Source organism: Prosopis cineraria, unplaced genomic scaffold (genome assembly GCF_029017545.1).
Source record: "Prosopis cineraria cultivar Desert tree isolate PC_DT_omini unplaced genomic scaffold, ASM2901754v1 PC8, whole genome shotgun sequence".
Classification (NCBI taxonomy): Eukaryota; Viridiplantae; Streptophyta; class Magnoliopsida; order Fabales; family Fabaceae; genus Prosopis; species Prosopis cineraria.
In genome coordinates, this window is record NW_026555339.1 from 13,034,011 (window position 1) to 13,053,853 (window position 19,843).

At 29.1% G+C, this 19,843-nt stretch overlaps 1 protein-coding gene across 2 annotated transcripts; it reads left to right on the forward strand.

The window, feature by feature from the left end:
* Positions 1-9,633: 9,633 nt before the first annotated feature.
* LOC129318193 (protein ETHYLENE INSENSITIVE 3-like) lies at positions 9,634-13,670 on the forward strand. Of its 2 annotated transcripts, XR_008595189.1 has the most exons (3): positions 9,634-9,822; positions 10,563-12,699; positions 13,097-13,670. XR_008595189.1 is itself a non-coding variant. In XM_054962823.1 (2 exons), the coding sequence occupies exon 2, from the start codon at positions 10,717-10,719 to the stop codon at positions 12,613-12,615; it is 1,899 nt and encodes a 632-aa protein (XP_054818798.1). In that variant the 5' UTR covers positions 9,634-9,822; positions 10,563-10,716; the 3' UTR covers positions 12,616-12,921. The 2 variants fall into 2 exon arrangements, 1 of the variants encoding a protein (XP_054818798.1); XM_054962823.1 differs by lacking the exon at positions 13,097-13,670 and having other exon boundaries at positions 10,563-12,921.
* Positions 13,671-19,843: the final 6,173 nt, after the last annotated feature.

The following is a 19,843-nucleotide window of genomic DNA, read 5'->3' on the forward strand; positions in this document are numbered from 1 at the left end:
TTTTATATAAGATTGCCTTGATTTAATCACACGTTGCTTTCGAGAATCAGAATCATTTCCTTTTACAATCCATTGTTTCTTTAATTTCTGAAACTAGCAAATGAATTTAGTTTAGAATAAAAATGTCAGTATATGTTTTGGTATCTCAAACTCTAGAGGCATCTCCTAATACTGTGATCACTTTTGTTATCTCGAATAATGTTTAGTATGTTCATATTTTGATCACAAGATATGCGATGACACTTTTGTATATCTACATCTTTATAATGTATATCTATATTAGGTTAAAATATACATAACTTTCATGAACTTCCAAGCCAGAGAACTCCTATCACCTTTAAAACCCTTAAATTGACCTCACTAACCTTTTTATTTTTTTTAACACAAATTCCCCTTCTATTACTTTTTAAATATTTTACTAACATAAGTTATCATGTCATATTAAAAAAAAATACATATACAGCAGCTTATGTGGCATCTGATATAAGATAATAATAACATAAAAATATGAATAAATTTTTTAGGAAAAAAATAATTATCAATCCCTATAATTTCATTGAGTTTTACTTTTAGTCCATGTAATTTTTTTAATATTTTTAGTCCCTCCAGTTTCAACAAGATTATGTGATGTTTGTTAATTAAGTCCCTATATTTTCAATTCCTTCAATGTTTTTAGCCCCTATAAGGGCTTAAAACAAACTACATTGACTAAAACAAAATCCAATAAAACTATATAGGATTAATGATTATGTTTTTTTCAAAATTTTATAAAGCTATAATTAGCTTATATTGGATGTTACATAATCTGCTACATATTTTTTCTTAATTTAACATGACAACTTCTGCCAGTAAAATAAATAAAAAATAACAATAAGAGAGTCTATGGTAAAAAACAAAAAAGGTTGTGGAGCTTAATTTTAAATTTTTAAATGTGAGGGATTTTTTGCAACTGCCCAAAATGCATGGGAGTTTTGTAGATTTTAACCTATACATTATTCACTTATTATTAACAAATAAATATATATCATTTTATTTCACTAGGACGAGTGCTAAAATTGAGCAATTATCCAATACATTTAATCAATCCAAATTCAAATAGGGTTGGGGGGAATAAAAAAAAGGTGTTTGAGTTGGATCACTAATGAATAGGGTGTTATGGTTGTTAAAAGTTTGTATAAATTGGAGACCCCACCAGAATTAGAATCTATATTTGAGCTCAATAAACACTTGCAGATTTTTTTTTTAATTAAGATTTTGAAATTTTTTTAAACTAACATAGGCCAAAAGCCAAAGTGGTTAAAACTAACCACTACCAAATCAGGTCCAGTCAAAATGGAGAGTAATTATTATTTTATTGTAATTGTTATATAATATATATATGTATGTATATATATTATGCTTGCCAACACACAATATAATTTTTTTTACATGTTTTTAACCCAAATTAATCCGGTAAGCAGCTTATAATGACATGTCCTCTATTAAAAATAATCAATATTGCATACTCAAGACTCAAATTTAAAATATTTAATTAAACTGGATCAACTTTCTTACTGGTTGACTCAAATGCAATAGCTCAATAGCACCCATGATATCTTAATCTGCAAACCTTGGTGTTATTTTACTATTTCCCCTTGGTGAGCCAGTATTATTCAATTACTTGATGCAGAAGGGACAATTCTAGTTATTTGCAAAATATTGATTTAATTTACTTTTTTTGTTATTATTAAAAAAATTAAACTTAATTGAAAACTTCATGAACCTTGTGAGTTGTAAACAAGACATCGCCCTTAAATGGTGCCAATTAAGGAGGAGTATCTTTTTATTTTTTTAATTATTAATCATAATCAAGGAGCCAACTAATTAATGTTATTTTATGTGTTCAAGTAAGTTGACAGTTAGGATGCACACACCTCAACATGACCCCAACATGACAATATCCAATGAGCACTACTTTTTCCTTTTCAAAAAAAAAAATTCATAAATAATTAATCTCTTTTAAATAACTAAGAAGTCAATTAGTATGTACTATTTATATATAATAATAATAATAATAATAAAAATAGTCCCACAATTTGATCTTCCATAACCTAAAAAGGGTGGTGCAGTTTTTCAATTAATTTATTGAAACTGAAAGGGCATCTACTGTCTAGGAAAGAAATAAAGAAATTGGCAAATGAAAGAGAAGGCTAAAAATAAGGGGAAAAAGGTGAAAAATACAGTGTATACTTGTATAGTATAAATTGTGAATATGTTTTGTAAATTTTATTAAAATACATACTTTTTTATTGACAGGATTGAATCTAGTAGGAGGGCTAACAAAAACAAAATACATATTTTTCTGAAGAAAATCACATTAAAATTTTTTGTTTAATTTTATTATTTTTGTCAAAAATACTCTCTGTGAAACCTAAAAATAGAATCTTAATTAAAAATATTCAAATAAAGGGTGCTCTTAAGTTTTAAATTTTAAATAAACCAAATTGATACTATTTTTATCTTAAGAGAAATTACTATAATTTAAACAAAAGTAAAGATCGATAATTTTTAAAACTAAAAAAATTACATTTAAAGGATCGAGTTTTAAATTATTTTCAATTTTAAATTTATTATCAGATTTAATGTATTTACATTTTAATTATTTGTGAATACTGATTTTTATTATTATTTTTTAAGTTTTGTTGGGGTAATAAAACTGTAATGCTGAAGTAGTGTTCTGAAACTCGGATCAAATGGACAGTCTAATCATTGATCACTCAACAAAATGGCTTAGTTCAACCATTTAGACCACGTGGGCATTTGGATCAGGTTGACACGAAAAATTTTAATAGAATCAAATTTAACTTGAAAATTAAAGTGGGTCAAAGTTTTAAAGGAAAAAAAAGGAAACTTAAGTTTAGTTTTTCAGATTCTCGATTTCTCCTCTAATTTTTAATTTTTTTTTGTCTTCTCTTCTCTAATTTTCAAATTTTTTTTCATGATCCAAGCTCAATCTTTAATTTTTCCTTCAGCTTCTACCTCCAACCCTAGCAATTTATCTTTTGACATCGAAATTAAAAATTTATGAGTCATAACATGACAACATACCTTTCACCTTGCATTTTGTATCAAGATCTCGAGCTTATGCTGATGTAGCAGTGCCTCCAACTCCAACAGTCCATCCTTTAATGTCAAGATCCCAAGTTCATTGTAAGCAAAGCTGAGTTGATTGAGCAGAGAACACGATGTAAGTTTGTTGATACATTGTTTTTTTTTTTTTTGATAAAATAGTATTTTATTTATATATTTATATATATAAATATTATTTTTATTTAATTTTATGTTATCAGTCAACCATCGATTTAACTATTGAATTACAAAAATCATGACTCATTGCTTTTTTCAACTCGACATCAGATTGAGGTTTCAAAACATTACGTAGAAGTTTGAAAAAACTGGAAAAAGTCCAAGCTAGCCATCATTCACAGTCACGTCTCTGCTCTCTGTCACTATTTATTATTATTATTATTATTAAATAAAATATCCTTTTCCCTCATGTATCATGGATGGCGCCAATGCCATGGCGGCGGGTACTGTTTGAAAGAATATTCAACCCCATCAATAATTGAATGGTTTCAGCGTCAGGCACGGGTGGGTGGTTGATGAAAATTAAAATTAGCTGGAAATTAGAACCTTTTTTTTTTCTTAAATATCACAAACAAAATATCTTTTTTTTTTGTCTATGATGCCCCCCGGTGTCCTAAATCTACACCATGTGAAAAGTTGATGGAATTTTAATCGATGTCTAAAGTAATTGAGATCAAGTTAGATTGAGATTATTCCAAGTTAAAGCTCTATCATCAATGTTACTGTATTTTCTAAATTTAAAATTAAAATTTTTAATTAACTTGAAATTTTATTCTTTTATCTCAATTTATAAGATATTTATTTTTCCAGTAAAATTTATTAAATATGTTTTATAATTTGATTTTTAAAATGTAAATATAAATTTTTAAAAATACTTTTGATTTAATATAACATTATTTGTAAAATATCAAATAGTAAGAAAAAAAAATACTCCTTTAATTCAAAAGTATGATGCATTTTTAATCAAATTTCATCCTTAATAAAATAGTTACTTGCCTTTAAATTAATCCTATATGTTCATATTTACCCCTATTTAAAAGATTATTTTACTCTAAATAAATTTAAAATAATTTATTTAATAAAAATACTTTAAAAAAATAATGATTATACAGACTTATATTTTTAAATATTAAATCTTTCAAAAAATGCCACAGAGGGAGTGTCACAGGGGGGGAGCTGGGAAGGATAACATTAGAACGGGTATAATAAATAAAGGGGGATGAAGGGACTACAAGTATACGTTATTCAACTTTTTGGATTAATTTAAGTTACGGTCAAATATAGGGTTTTACTTAAATAAGAGAAAATTCCCTCAAACCTTCTCTCTTTTCAATTGGGACTCTGAGAGCCAAAAGCATCTCTTTTTAATTCAAGAGCCGTTTGGCCATAAAATAATTGGTGGTTCCGCTATTGGACTTTTTTTTTTTTTGAAGAATTAATAGTGAATACTAATTAAATACAATTGCACTTCATTAATTTGGTAGTTTAAATTTATACGTATTGATCGCATTTCATGCACATAAAAATGGGGAGATGCAATACTTTTTATTTGTTATTATTCTTATAATTACTACTCAATAATAATTATTTTCAAGTTTTTTCAATCATATTATCAGTATTTAATTAATTCAGTCTTTAAGGTTCGTTTGGTTGTAAAAATCCTATTGCTGGAAAAGGATTATGGATTCGGACAAAAACATAAAATATCGTAAATTGATTCTTTTTGTGTGTTATAATTGTGAGTTGACATTATTTTGAATATATCTTTTTAGTTTCGATTAAAAAAGAAACTATTCAAACGTGGAATCATATTAACACGACACAAATATCTTCCTCATTTTTCTTCTTGCTAAATATCGTCTCCAAATGCTTGCGTCATCTTTTCCCCCATTTTTCTCATTGTCGGCGTCTTTTTGGCGAAGGTGTTTTCTGTCCTTTTCACCGCAATTGCCTAACTCTGATTCGAATATTTCCAAACCAACGCATCCTTAGCCTAGCGGTTTCATTTATTGCAACCATATTTCCAGTTGTTTGGATTGAATTTGGTGCACTTGGCTTGAAGGAGGAATTACCTAGGCTCAATCCAATTTAATAGGAATACATGTACAATAGCTAATTGGGGATGTTCAATCTTATACTTATCTTGATTGACCTAATCTCATTCCAATCATATTGAGATAGGACAAAAGATAAAGGTGTTTTGATCCCATCTCATCCCATAAATACCCTTATAGGTTATAGCTAACTAGCATTGCGGAAATTAAGTGAAACATTAATTACATTTAAGGTGCTCAACGATCCAATCTCACATGCTCCTTCCATTGTCTAAATTATACAACCGACTCACTTTTACCGCTCTACAGGATAAAGTGCATCATTGATGGTTTGATAGCATGGATAGTTATTTATTCTTCCTAGTGTCAAGCTTCAAATTCAAATGAGTGCACCCTTGCTATTTTCTAGATAGAAAAGGAGTACGTAATCGACTTTCTCTATTGACACTTTGCAAATTCAACTCAATCAAATCAATTTGCCCAACGTAATACTCATACAACTCATTTAGCATCATCTCAAGTTTGCCCAACATGATTCTCTTCATCATTATAGCTAGCTTAGGCTCCTTAGGCTATTTTGGTTTATCTTTTCTTTTGTCTAACAAAGCGCTCTTTGTATTTACTCATAAGTACTGAATCAAACCTTGTGCATTATTTGGTGTATTCTTAGTTTCTCATTTCATTTTGATGTTATAAGAAAATTGTGGTAAATGACGTTAGTAACCCATACAATCATTTGATTTAACTCTCATTTTGAGGACATACTCCTCTAGCATGCTCAACAAATCCTCAAGGAGCACGATACTTTGATTCTAAATCTCAAAAACAATCCAACACCTATTTATTTTTATTTCTAATGGCATGCATGATTTGGTCATATATTTTTATTCATATTTATTCTTGGGAATATTTACTCTTCTTTATACATGATATCATCATTGTTGAATTCACATACATTGCTAGCAGCTTGGGAGAGTGCCAACAGACTATAAAACTAGTTGATGGATCCCTTTAGACCTAGACTTATAATTTGAAATGTAACTCATGAAAACATTGGGCTACTTCTTAAATTAGTTATAGATGAACTAAGGACACTTCACTACTTTCACATAACTCCTTATAGTTATTAATTTATGACTTAAATCTCTTTGTTAATGTATGACTTTAACTCTAACACAAACGCCCCAACCATCCTTATGGCTTGGGACTTTGTGAAGGAAGGTGAATTGTAAGACATGTAATTCTTTAGTCGAGGTTCAAACCTTAGACTTTTTTGTCAACAAGAATACATCCTTTAATTTACTTGTTTTTGACTGACTCTATATCATTGATGTCTGGAGCCACCACCATTCTTACGTGGGAGCCTTACGGAGAAGGTAAATTGCGATATGGTATGCAACAAACCAAGGCTTAAACCTTAAGATTTTTCATCAACAAAGATATCTTGTTTGGCATTGTGCCATGTGCTTTACGGCACAATTTTACTTTTTTTTTATTATTGCATACAAGATTTCTCATATTGGAAATAACCATGTTTAGGACAAGGTTGAACATTAAAAATAAACATCTCTTCTAGTAAAAATTCAATTCAATTTTTATTTTGAGGATAAAGTAAAATGAGGCTTTTGCTAATATAACTAAGGTCAAATCAATTAAACAGCTCAATATTTATTATATTTTACATTATGATCAGTTTATTATATTTGTCAGTGATATATTGTTGTATATCAATGATAAATCCTTTGTAAATTTTTAAATTTTTAATGATAAACTCTTTATATATAAGTATGAATTGACCATACTTTTAAATTTTCAAAAATTAGGTATTCATATTTTAGGCATAAGATTTTTTTTTTCAGTTAACGGGCAAATTCATTTGAGTAAAATTGTGTAAATTCTAGAACGAAAATTTTCATTATAATATTAACACATTTAGGGAACTTAGTGTACTTTTTTTAAAACTCACGGTCATCCAGAGCAAGTATCTCTAAATTTTGGGCCCTGAACTCTAATTTCCCCACATTGGGATCGTTATCAACTTTGTATGAAATAATTGTACTCATAGATAACTATCTTATCTTCAGATTGGGCCATTTCATGCAACCTAGAGCATGCAACATGCACTGTAACGTCACATCTTATCCAAATCTACAAACATTGAAACTACTTTAACAAAATTGATGTGCATTTATTATGATTGAATTACAATAATTAAATATAGATAGGAACAAATTTAAGACCAGATCTAGTTTTGATAATAAAAATTAAATTAAATCTATTAAAATTGAAAAAATAAAGAAAGAAAGAAAATCTTAGTATATAGCTAGTACCGAGAATAATGAATTAAGTTATGGATTAGTCCTAATGACATGGACACGGAAGATTAATCGATTAAAAACAATTGTTGGCAAAAAAAAAAAACAATTGTGAAAATACTTCACTATCTTATTATTTGCCCTTTGATTCGTGGAATGTTTTGATAAGAATGAAAAATGAAAATTTCAGGTATAAAAACGAACATTTCAAATGAAAGTGGAAATGAAAATACGAATTAAGATTTAATGAAATAAAATAATTATTTTGGCTAAAAAAATAATTCCATTTGGTATGACATGAAAAAAGTGAACATTTAATTTTGATTAGATAATAATATCTCTAAAATACAGATATATGAAAATGATTGTAGTATTAATTTTTCAGTTATTTTTTTAAAAAAATTACAAGCCCTAAACATACAGCAATGATTAAATTCTTGATGGAAGGTATTTTTTTTAAAGAAGTGCCTATAAGTTATTGACCAAATTAGTTTGGGTCAAAAACCAATTGCGATGCCAAAGTGAAGGTAAAAAAAATAATTTAAACAATTTTTTAAGAGCAAAATTATTGTTCCATTAGACATATCATTTTCTTTGTTATTTATTGATGTGGAATAATTTCATTGTAGTGATAACAATACACATTCTATCCCATCTTGACTATCAAGCATGGCCAAATGGGTTAGAAGTGATTGTGACAATAGCAAAAATCAAGCTTGGTTTTAGCAACAAAATATCTTGCTATAACTACGTGCGGCTTGACAACTATTTCATGTAAATAAGTAATAGAAAAAATGATGGGTTTTTGATGAAAAGATGATTTTGTTCTTAAAAAATTGTTTAAAAAAATATTATCCCACCTTAAGTATATGATGGCCAACACTTGTAAAAAAAAATGAGGGTGAGAACTTAAATATGCTACCATTACATTAGAGAATGAAGTTGCATTTACTAATAATTTTAAAATAGTTAAGACACCTTATAAATAAAAATTTCATATTGATAACATAAAAATAATTAAAGTAACAGTTTTGCTGAAATGTAAAAAAAAAAATCGTAAAAGTTAATAATAATTTAAGTATTTTAAAATATGGCAAGACTTATTTGTTATATATTTAATATATTTTTATTCAATCTAATCAAGACAAGTGTATTTTAAAGTATTGATAATATTAATAATAATTTTTTATAGAATATATAATTTATAAAAAATTTACATGTTTTGATTTTATCAAAAGCAAACATATTAAATATATAAAATTAAGTTGCCATGTTTTTCTTAAAAATAATGAGATAAGACATGAGCTTTTTTTTAAAGTGTTGATAATATTAATAATAAAAATTTGTTATAGAATATATAATTTATACAAAAATTTACATGTTTTGATTTAATTAAAAACAAACATATTAAATATATAAAATTAAATTATAAGTTGTTTTTCTTAAAAATAATGAGATAAGATGCGAGCTTTTATGTTAATTCGTTACATAGAATCTAAGATAAGTAATATAATTAATAATTAATTTATAGTATATGATTACCGTTTTTTTCATAAAATTTGGTTGTGTACATATTGATGACTATAAAATTTAACATAAATTAAATTTGGAATATATTTTTGTTCAAATCCTTATAAGATACTCCTTCTGTTTAAAAATATAAAATATTTTTTGAGGAGTTGAATGTTAAAAAATGTAAGATATTTTAGTTTTTTGAGGTGTAATCATTGTCTTTTTTTTAAAGTATCCTTATTAATAATAACTTTATATTTATTGTAGGATGTTTAATAGGAATAAATATGAAAAGACAGTATTAATTTAAAAATAATTAATTACTTTATTAAGATAAAATTTAATTAAAAATATTGTATATTTTCCTGCGGAGGAAGTATGCTTTGTTTGCAACATATTGTACTCACTCATAACTCATATAATATATAATATATAATTATACAGATAATGATGTAAACTATAGGCACACACGTACGTGCAAATGTCTGTAAATGTAATTTAGCTAAAGACCGGGCAAAATGCTTTCTATAACGTGGCAATATCTTTTCCATAGGATGACATGAAGGGATGGGATTTGCCAATCACCGTTCCCATTGCCGCTCCCAAAATAGATGTGGACGCACTCCCAATTCCACATTCATCATCACTTCCCTCCTCTCTCTCTTCCTCTCTCTCCCTCCCACTTCTTCCTCTCCTTCCTCTCCTCTTCCTTCGCTCTGTGGTCAACTCTCAGAAACCCATCTTCTCTGCTCTCGCTTATTGACTTGTGCCGACTTCTTCAGAAGAAGAGAAAGTTCAAGTGTTTGGATCTTCTGGTGAGATTCCTTTACCTACTTTTGCTTGCATGCTTTTGATGTTGTGTTGTTTCTTCCGTCTTTGCTTCTGATTGCTCAACCCGATCTGTGGGGTTTTTTTAGTTTCCTTTTGGTGTTGGTTGAATTGATGATGGTTTTGTTTCCAGGTGGATCTGTATGAGTCTTAACATTGGGTTCTTCTATACGTTGTTGGATTTCTGCTCTGTTTATAGCTTTTGAACTTGATATCGATTGTCTGAGTGATTGGTTTGGTCTTGGTTCCTCTTTAGATAACCTCACTTGGAAGGTTTCCCTGCAAGTTTTGCTTATATTTTTGTATCTCGCTCTGTCTCTCTCTCTCTCTCTCTCTCTTGCCTGTCTCTCTCGGCAGGTATCCTTTTGATTATTGGTTGATGAGATAATCTTGAAAATCGACCTGAAATTTAAGCTTGTGGAGGTTTCTATTGTCGTAGTTTACGTGTGGCTCGTTTAGATCTGTGCAATCATTTAAGTCCTGAGCACTTAATTGATATATTGACGGAGTAAAGATTTTAGATAAGGTCCGGTTGAATATTTATTGGAGATTAGGATATTTACTATTTTTTTAGTGCGATTTTAGCCTTTATCTGATATTTCTGCGCTTGAAAAAGAAGAGTCTACTCATGACAATTCCGTTTTTTAAGGCCCTATTTACATGAAAAGTATTTAATATGCTTTGTTTTACTGGGTTTAATTATTCTATGTTTTATGTCTTTTGGCAGCTAAAAGGTCTAGATAGTGGAGAAATTGTCGACTTTTATCTGTGTATAAAGAAGGGCAAAAGCTTGGAACCCTAGTCCTCAAGCTTTCATTGGTGGAATCCATTTTGTTCTGAACATTCAGGCAATATTTTAGGGGTATTTTCATTGGTGAGGAATGATGATGATGTTTGAAGAGATGGGGTTTTGTGGTGATTTGGATACGTTATCTGCTCCCCTGGGGGAAGGTGATGCTGTCACCCGGCAGACTGAACCAGAGGTGGTGGTTGATGATGATTACACTGATGAAGACATTGATATGGATGAGCTGGAGAAGAGGATGTGGAGAGACAAGTTGCGTCTGAAAAGGTTGAAGGAACAGAGTAAATCTAAGGAAGGAATAGATGCAGTAAAACAAAGGCAGTCTCAAGAACAAGCGAGGAGGAAAAAGATGTCAAGAGCCCAAGACGGAATCTTGAAGTACATGCTAAAGATGATGGAGGTTTGCAAGGCTCAAGGATTTGTTTATGGGATAATTCCAGAGAAGGGGAAACCTGTGACTGGTGCTTCTGACAATCTTCGTGAATGGTGGAAAGATAAAGTCAGATTTGATAGAAATGGCCCAGCTGCCATAGCCAAATATCAAGCAGATAATTCGATTCCAGGCAAGAATGATGGGTGCAGCTCTCTTGGTCCAACTCCACACACCCTGCAAGAGCTTCAGGACACAACGTTGGGTTCTCTCTTGTCAGCACTGATGCAGCACTGTGATCCACCTCAGAGACGATTTCCATTAGAGAAGGGAGTTCCTCCACCATGGTGGCCCACAGGGAATGAAGATTGGTGGCCTCAAATTGGTTTACCTAAAGATCAAGGCCCTCCGCCATACAAGAAACCACATGACCTGAAGAAGGCATGGAAGGTGGGTGTTTTAACTGCTGTTATAAAGCACATGTCTCCTGATATTGCCAAGATTCGCAAGCTAGTGAGGCAGTCAAAATGTCTTCAAGATAAAATGACAGCCAAGGAAAGCGCCACTTGGCTTGCGATCATTAACCAAGAGGAGGCTTTGGCACGAGAGCTGTACCCTGACTATTGCCCTCCGTTGTCTTCATCTGGAGGTAGTGGATCTTTGGTTATCAATGACTGCAGTGAGTATGATGTTGAAGGGGCTGAGGATGAGCCAAATTTTGATGTGGATGACCAAAAACCTGATAGCCTCAATCCGTCCAATCTTGGGATGGATAGAATGAGAGGAAGGTTGCCAATTCAGCAACCTTCTTTTCCAATCAAGGGAGAGATTGTCACCAACTTAGATTTCATTCGGAAGAGGAAGGCTCCTAATGACTTTAACATGATAAATCAGCAAATCTACATATGTGAGCACCCTCAATGCCCTTATAGCGAAGTTCGCCTTGCATTTTCTGACCGGACTTCAAGGGATAATCATCAACTTAATTGTCCATACAGAGGCAGTTCTTCAGATTTTGGTGGGCCAAATTTTCATGTTAATGAAGTCAAGCCGGTTATCTTCCCTCAATCTTTCGCCCAACCCAAACCCACTGCTCAGTCTGTTAATTTAGTTCCACCTTCGTTAAATCTATCAGGGCTCGGAGTTCCTGAAGATGGCCAGAAATTGATAAGTGACCTTATGTCGGTTTATGATACAAATGTTCAAGGGAGCAAGAACATGAATTCCAGTAACTGTGTAACTGTAGAAAATGAAAACCTTTCCCAACCCAGCATTCAGCAGCAACAGAACAATTTCTTCCCTAATCAAGGAGTCGTGATGGATGGAAACTTCTTTGAAGACTCCAACATGTCCAATAATCAGCAGATGTTTGCCCGCGAGGAAGGTCATTTTGACCCGTTCAAGGCTTTTAACTCTCCTTTTGAAAGCAACCATCAGCACCACAACAGCAACAGCAGTAGCAACAACAACAATTTCCATTTAATGTTTGGGTCCCCTTGTGATTTGGCATCTTTTGATTTTAAGGATGAGATGCAAGCAGGCGTAGGAGGAATGGAATCTCTTCACAAACAGTCAGACATGTCATCAATATGGTATCACCATTGAAATGACTTGTGGAAATCACATGTATCATGGGAGTCTCATTTTTTCCCCTTCAAATCATGGGAAGTTCCCGTGTCTAAGAGAAAGGTAGTTTATTGCATTTTTCTTCACATGTAATAGTAGGTTATGGCCAAAAAAGTCCCTGTAGATCTAGATATTATGTGCTTGGCAGGTCTGGTATATGGGATTTATAAACAATGGATGCTCCCATTATATAACCCTGTATTATGTGTATGTTATCAGTGTAGCCCTGTTGTCCTAAAACTTTATGCAAGACTGTGATATAAATAAGATTTATAATTATAATTCTCTCTTTGGATTTTAGTTTCTCCCTTAATCATGGCCGGAAATTGTTAGTTCTGCCTTAATGGGCCAAACTATCAGTTCTTGTCACGCATGACTATGTGGGCTCCATTGTGTTACAAGATGCTTTTCATTATTTGATACTTACAAATTACTGATCAGTGGACTCTACTGTATGCAGACTTGCTGGTTTGCAAGTGAAGATCATGAATACTGTTTATGACACATGATTCAGTGAACCCTGCCATATATTGTTATCTGATTGGTCTATAGGTAGAACTGGTAGATGATATAACAGGTTAAGCAATCTGGAGAGAATTTGGTGTGGGTAAATTGGTTGGGAAGGGATATGGATTGAAGAAAGTTTTGTCCTTGTTATCACCCTTTTTCTGTTTTTCACTTGAGCTTATCCTCTGGCATGTGAGTATGGGACCCCAGAAATGGGACGTGCCAAGTTGAGAGCTGTTTGGTTGCGTGATGGAATTGGAGACCAGTGTTGGGGTGGTGGTGGGGTCCACGGAAGGGACTTGTCTTGTCTGTCTGTTTGTATTGTAATGTATGTGAGTGTCATTGGTCAATGTCCTAGCAAACCTTCTTTTTATTTTTCACATGATGTCTTCCATTTCCTTTCCACTTTGGTGAAATTAAGTGTGTCACATTCATGGGACCAGAGAAAATGGCACATCTCTTCCTTGGTCCTAGGCGGCTGCGCCTTCTTCCTTCCTTCCTTTGAGTGCTTATTTTACCCCACCCCACGTGTTGCTGTTCATTTCTTCTCTTCTCTTTCTTTCTTTTTTCTGCTTTTGTTTTGTTTTCTTGTTTTTACCTTTTACTCCTTCTCTTTTAAATCCTAGTGCTAATATTTGTGGACCTGAGTTCTCACTTTCTCGGCATTTAGCAAGTAAATGTCAAGTCCAAGTTTAGAGAAATGAAATAAAAAATGACTAGGAAGAATCATGACATATATTCACTTTAGGTGTTCTGTGTCAATTTGATATAAAGTATTATTTCCATCTCAAATTATCACACTAATGAGTTTGCAAATTTACTTTTTCAAAACGACTTTTAAAATATTTTTATATACTTAATTATTATACTGAAATATTATTTTAATTCTTTGTCCACATGAAAAGTAATATTGAAAAGGTATTATTAATAAAATATTTTTTCAAATTGTATATTTTAGGATAACAAAATTTTTTTAAAAATGTTTTATAATTTGAGACAAAATGAGCATATTGAGATTGGATAATAATCTTTGAACATGTGTTTTGAAAATTTAACAAATATGTGGATTGATTTGTATGTCAAGTTTTAGATGACTATCTTGATATTAAAATTTTTGTGATCTACTCTCTTGGTGTGTATGATTTCTGACATGATCTAATTATCTTTTTTTTTTTCCTTGCATGATTCTCTGTGCCTTACATTTAAAAAAGCATAAAAAAAGGGAGTAAATACTAGTAAAGCCCTTCATGGCTTCATCCCATATTGTTTCTAACTTTCTTTAAAATACGCATATTTGCCACGCAAAAAATTTATCTAGGGCTAGCCTAATTTGTTTAATAAAAAATAAAAAATAGAACGAAAAAGGTAATATCATAAATGTGAAAAGTCATTTGTATTTGTAAATAAAAATTAAAATTTAAAATAATAGTCATAGAAATATAATATTTTAAAATAAATGTTGTTAAACAAGAAGTTTTATCTGTAGGTTTGCTTGATATGTTAAATAAAAAATAAAAAAATAGATAAAAAAAGTAATATTATAAATGTGACAATTTTTTGTTTCCAAAATAGAAACTAAAAATTAAAATTAAAATAATAATAAATAATTAATCATCATATAATTTTTTATATGAAATTGATGGTTTATGAATAGTAGTATGATTTAATGAATATGATTTGCCTTGAATTACTTTTTTTTTTGTATTAGTTTTTAAACGCTTATTTTATCAGTTATTGTAATTTGTTATGTCAACAAATCTAATGTTCGTAAAATCACATTTTGAAAAGATACCCATGCGATGCATAAACTAACGATTTAAAATGCATGATTGAACCGTACAATAGTTGTTCAAATATAATATCTATTACTCATAAGGGCATTGCATATGATTCCTTCACTCATTTAGGTTAATATGTAAGATATTATTGATTCAATATATAATAAAAAAAAAACATATCATAGACTTTACATTGCAATTCAATTATGTAATAGTTAACAATTGGTAATAGATTCCAACATGCATGTCTCTCTCTCTCTCTCTCTCTCTCTATATATATATATATATATATACCTAGTTTGATTTGATTGGATTTTAATATTGTTAGTGTTTAATTAGAGGTAATTGTATCAAAGATATTTTTATTCACACATATTCAAATACTAAACTTTATACTTGAACAACCGTAACTCATTTTACTAAAGGCTGAAAGGACCTAGATTATTTTATCATATATATATATATATATGTATGTATATGTATGTATATATATATATATATATATTAAATAGAGGTAAAGCAGTTTTTAGTCTTTCACGTTTTGAAGTTCCATCAATTTAGTTGTTTAACTTTAATTTCTATTATTTCAATTCTTAACATTTGTTTCAGTAATCAAGTTACTCTTCTAAGTTTTGTTAGATAAAATAACCCTAAAAAAATTAATGTGAAAATTAGATTATTGATATGGAATATACACATGGATTAAATAAAACACATCAACCAAATCTGACAAGTCCTAATTACTTATCAAAATCCATGATAGTGATGATAATATAATAACATAATAAAATAAATAACATAAAAGTAATTAAAACTTGAGAGATATTTAAATGATACGTTTTATTTAATTCACGTGTTACACGTCAGTAATTTAATTTTCACATCACCTTTTTTTAAAGTTTATTTTATCTTACAAAATTTAAAGGAATAGCTTAATAAACATGAAGGATTAAAATGACATAAATCAAGGGAATGTTTGGCAACTTATTTTGAAAATGATTTTCCGTTCTTCAAAATAAAAAAAATAAAATTATTTAGTAACATATCTTTAAAAAGTGTTTTGAAAAATAAAAAAATAACATATTATTTTAAAAAAAGAAAAATAAAAATATTTTTTAAGTGTTTTGGTAATATTGTTCTGGAGAATAAAAAAATAAAAAAAATTATTTTTATTTTTTTCTTAAAACATGTTATATAAAATAACAGTTCTCAAAACAATAAAATAAAAATAATTTTAAATAAATTTTAAAGTTAAGAGATCAAATCAATAAAAATAAAAGTTTCTTTATATATATTTACTTTAGATGTGAACTTTGTACTATATTACATGCATTAATTTATTGCATCATCCTCTTGAAAATGTCCAATAAAAAAAAGGCACCATTGCCGACATATTTTTGTTTGAATCCCAATGTTTTTTTTACTTCGTAATAATATGTGAATCTCAATTATTCAAACTCGTTTTCATGCTCTCGTAGTTCATCAATCTAATTATGAGTAAGTTGGGTGTACAGTTGATTACTAGATTGATGAAAAATTAAAATTATTACCCAAACTTAATTTTTTTTTATCGTTTTCAATTAAACGAGTATTAAAAATAACGCTTTCAATTAGTTTTGAAATGAATGTCTTTAGTCTTTACCCCATATATCAACAAAAAAAGCTACTCTTAAAATCTCAAAACAAAATTTGATTAATTAGGCTGAGATGAATTTATGTTAGAAGTGAAATCAAATTGAGTCAAACATTATCATGGTAAAATTTTTACATATTTGAATACTTTTAATTTTGTAAAACCATTTGTAATAATTCACGTAATTTATCATAATTTAATAACAGTGTAACCTATTTTTCAAATTCTGTACAATGTACATGGAGATTTATTTTGTTTTAAATAAACAAATACAAATATGCCATATGGGATTTGCTGTTGAAACGTGTATATTTCTTTCTACAATTAATGATATCAATTTGGAAAATAAATTGAAATATTCAAATTAATCAAATTGAGCATTGAAGAACAAAATATACTTAAATGAATTCTTCTTGAGGACGAAATAATACAATCCGAAGAGAAACATAAAGTTGATGTTGATAGTGGTTGGTGCACACCTAAAACAATAATATCCTGCAATAACTGTCATTAACCTTAAAGGAATTAATTTAGGTTGTGAAATATTATTAGTTTCACTAATTTAAATCTTGTTTATATGCATACCGTACCCAAACATGGTTACTAATTTAGATTTAAATATAGTTTTTTGACCAGCAGATTTAAATATAGTTTGGTTTCAAATAAATAATAATAATTCTCCCTAAACTATTTTTTTCATACATAAAATCTGAACTTAAAATCAATTTAAAACTTAATGATAATATATCTCTACCAATAAATTTTTAAATTTATTTATTGACTCTTTGTTTAATATTCCTCTCACTGTGGACAATATGTCAATCATTTAGATTTGAATTTGATGAGTCTCTCAAATCTTCTTATCAATGAACATCTCATGTGTCATTATAGAGTTTGTCAATTGAATCTAACGGTTGCCGAAGATGTTGGTACAAGATATGGAGAGAATACTAAATCACAACGTTACCTTTTGTTATTTCCTATATATTAATCCAATAATTTACATGACTACATAGAAATTATTGAAATACATTCTTATAGAATTGCCTTTTAACTCATCGTTTCATTTATTCTTGATCAAGTATGAATTTTCAAGCCTTGATGAAATCTCACGATTATAGTGTAAACACTCAATAGATGAGAAATTTTAGGACAATTGTAGAATTCATATCATATTCCATAATATCATTCATTATAAACCATCGATTGGATGTGCAAAAGTAAAATAAATTGGTATTTTTATTTCGTTCTTTACTCATGTAAATAATAATTTCTATCTCATATTTTTATTGAATTTTGTTTTGAGCATGCACAATGTAAGCATAACCTTTATTTTAAAAAGATCAAATATATAAAAAAATAAAAAAAGTACAAAATAAGCGTTCCTATGGAAGCCTTTTTAATAACTTTTTTTTTGGTACAAACCTTTTCAATAGCTTTGTATGCGCAGTTAACTGAGCAATAAATCAATCAAATCATACCTAATAAGCTGTGTTACCTTTGGTCATTTTTTGATGCACAACTAAGAAAATACATTGGACCTAACTAAGGCAATGACTTTATCTTCTTCTTCTTCTTCTTTTTTTAAATACCAATCGAGCTCATCAATCTCATGGATCATTCAAATTTATATTTAATTTAATTTTTACGTTTTCAATATTTTTATAGTAATAGATGCAGAATTTAAAATTAACACTTTTTTATAAAAAAATTAATTTATCATTTATGGAAGCCTATCTAAATAAAAAATAAATTCATTATTTTAATTTCGACTGCAAACATTTATCAACTTACATATGTTTGCAATCAAATCTATGCTTTATACTACAAGCATTTAAAAATACTCTATTTCTATGATGCATTATTCACAGAAGACTTTGTGAAAAATCCTTTTGTCCCCAAATCTCTAGGGACTTCCATTTGCATATGCTTTCGACTTGTCTATTTAGATCAGTTAAAATTTAGCCAAGTCATGTGAGAAAATTTACTAAAAAAAGCAAAAAAAAAGTAATATAACGAATACATGAATATTAACTAACATGAGTTAGATCTAACATAATAAATTAGTTTCTCACAATATGATAAATCAAAATTCAATTCTTCTCAAGAGAAATATTGACATTTGTCTAACAGTGTCTTCAATATGATTATTTTCAATATGAAGAAGCAGATACTTGTAAACAATAAAAAAATACATGAATTATAACAATATGAGTAAATTTAAAAGAGGGAGCCATGGAGACTGTTATAGTAATGAAGAAATATCAACTATACTGAATTAACATATGAAAATGTCAGTTATTAAAAGTAATGTAATTGGTATTGATAATAATGAAGTTGGGCATAGCAAAAATGGTTAGTCTCTCATAATGTACTGGACCAATATCTTATTAGTAGAGGATCTTATATTTAACATCTGACCATACTTTAAATATAACTGTCTTCAATAAAAAAAAATACTTCTAGGTAATTAAAAAAAATGTAACTAATATAATTGATACAATACTTGTTCGTGAATAAATTAGTCAGTCATACCGTTGGACTAAATCATTGCCCTCTTTCCATGGATTTCTCAAAACATTACACACTACAAATGTGAAACGATTCACTCATTTGTAATTCGTGTATAGCTATAAAATAAAAAATAATCATAATCAATCAATTGTTATATAATCTTTGTAGGAAGTTGATTGTTTATGAATAGTGATAGGATTTGATGAATATCACTTACTTCAATGCTTTTCTTTTGTTTAATTGATTTTTGTTGGCAATTATAATTTTTCATGTTAGTGAGTGTCATAATTACCTTAAAATTTAAATTGTAAAATATTGCTGTGAACTTAAAATACTACTCTCTCCGGTTCAAAATATAAGTATTTTTTTTAAATATACATGCCAATAAAGTCTAAATTCTCATATATATATATATATATATATATATATTTTACCCTTAGTTTCAATCATCAATGCATTTTATGATTAGTGATAGATAAATTTATAAAAAAAAATTATATTCATAAATACATAATAAATATATGGGGTAAAATGATATTTTTTTTACATTTATTAAATTACTTATATTTTGAATTAAAATTATAGAGTTGAAAAAGTTAGTTATATTTTGCCCTAAACCAAGTAGAGGATTCAAAGAAACAAGCAAGCAAGCAAACAAAAATAAAACTATAAAAGGGACCGCAATGCAACTTCTAAGTTGAACAGCGTAGAATGTTGCACCAATCCATTCCCATGAGATTCCTGTATCTCAATTTCTTATCATTTTAAAATTTCT

What these genes read in the sequence shown, in the direction of transcription:
- LOC129318193 (XM_054962823.1), top strand. Translation starts at nt 10,717, where the DNA reads ATGATGATGATGTTTGAAGAGATGGGGTTTTGTGGTGATTTGGATACG.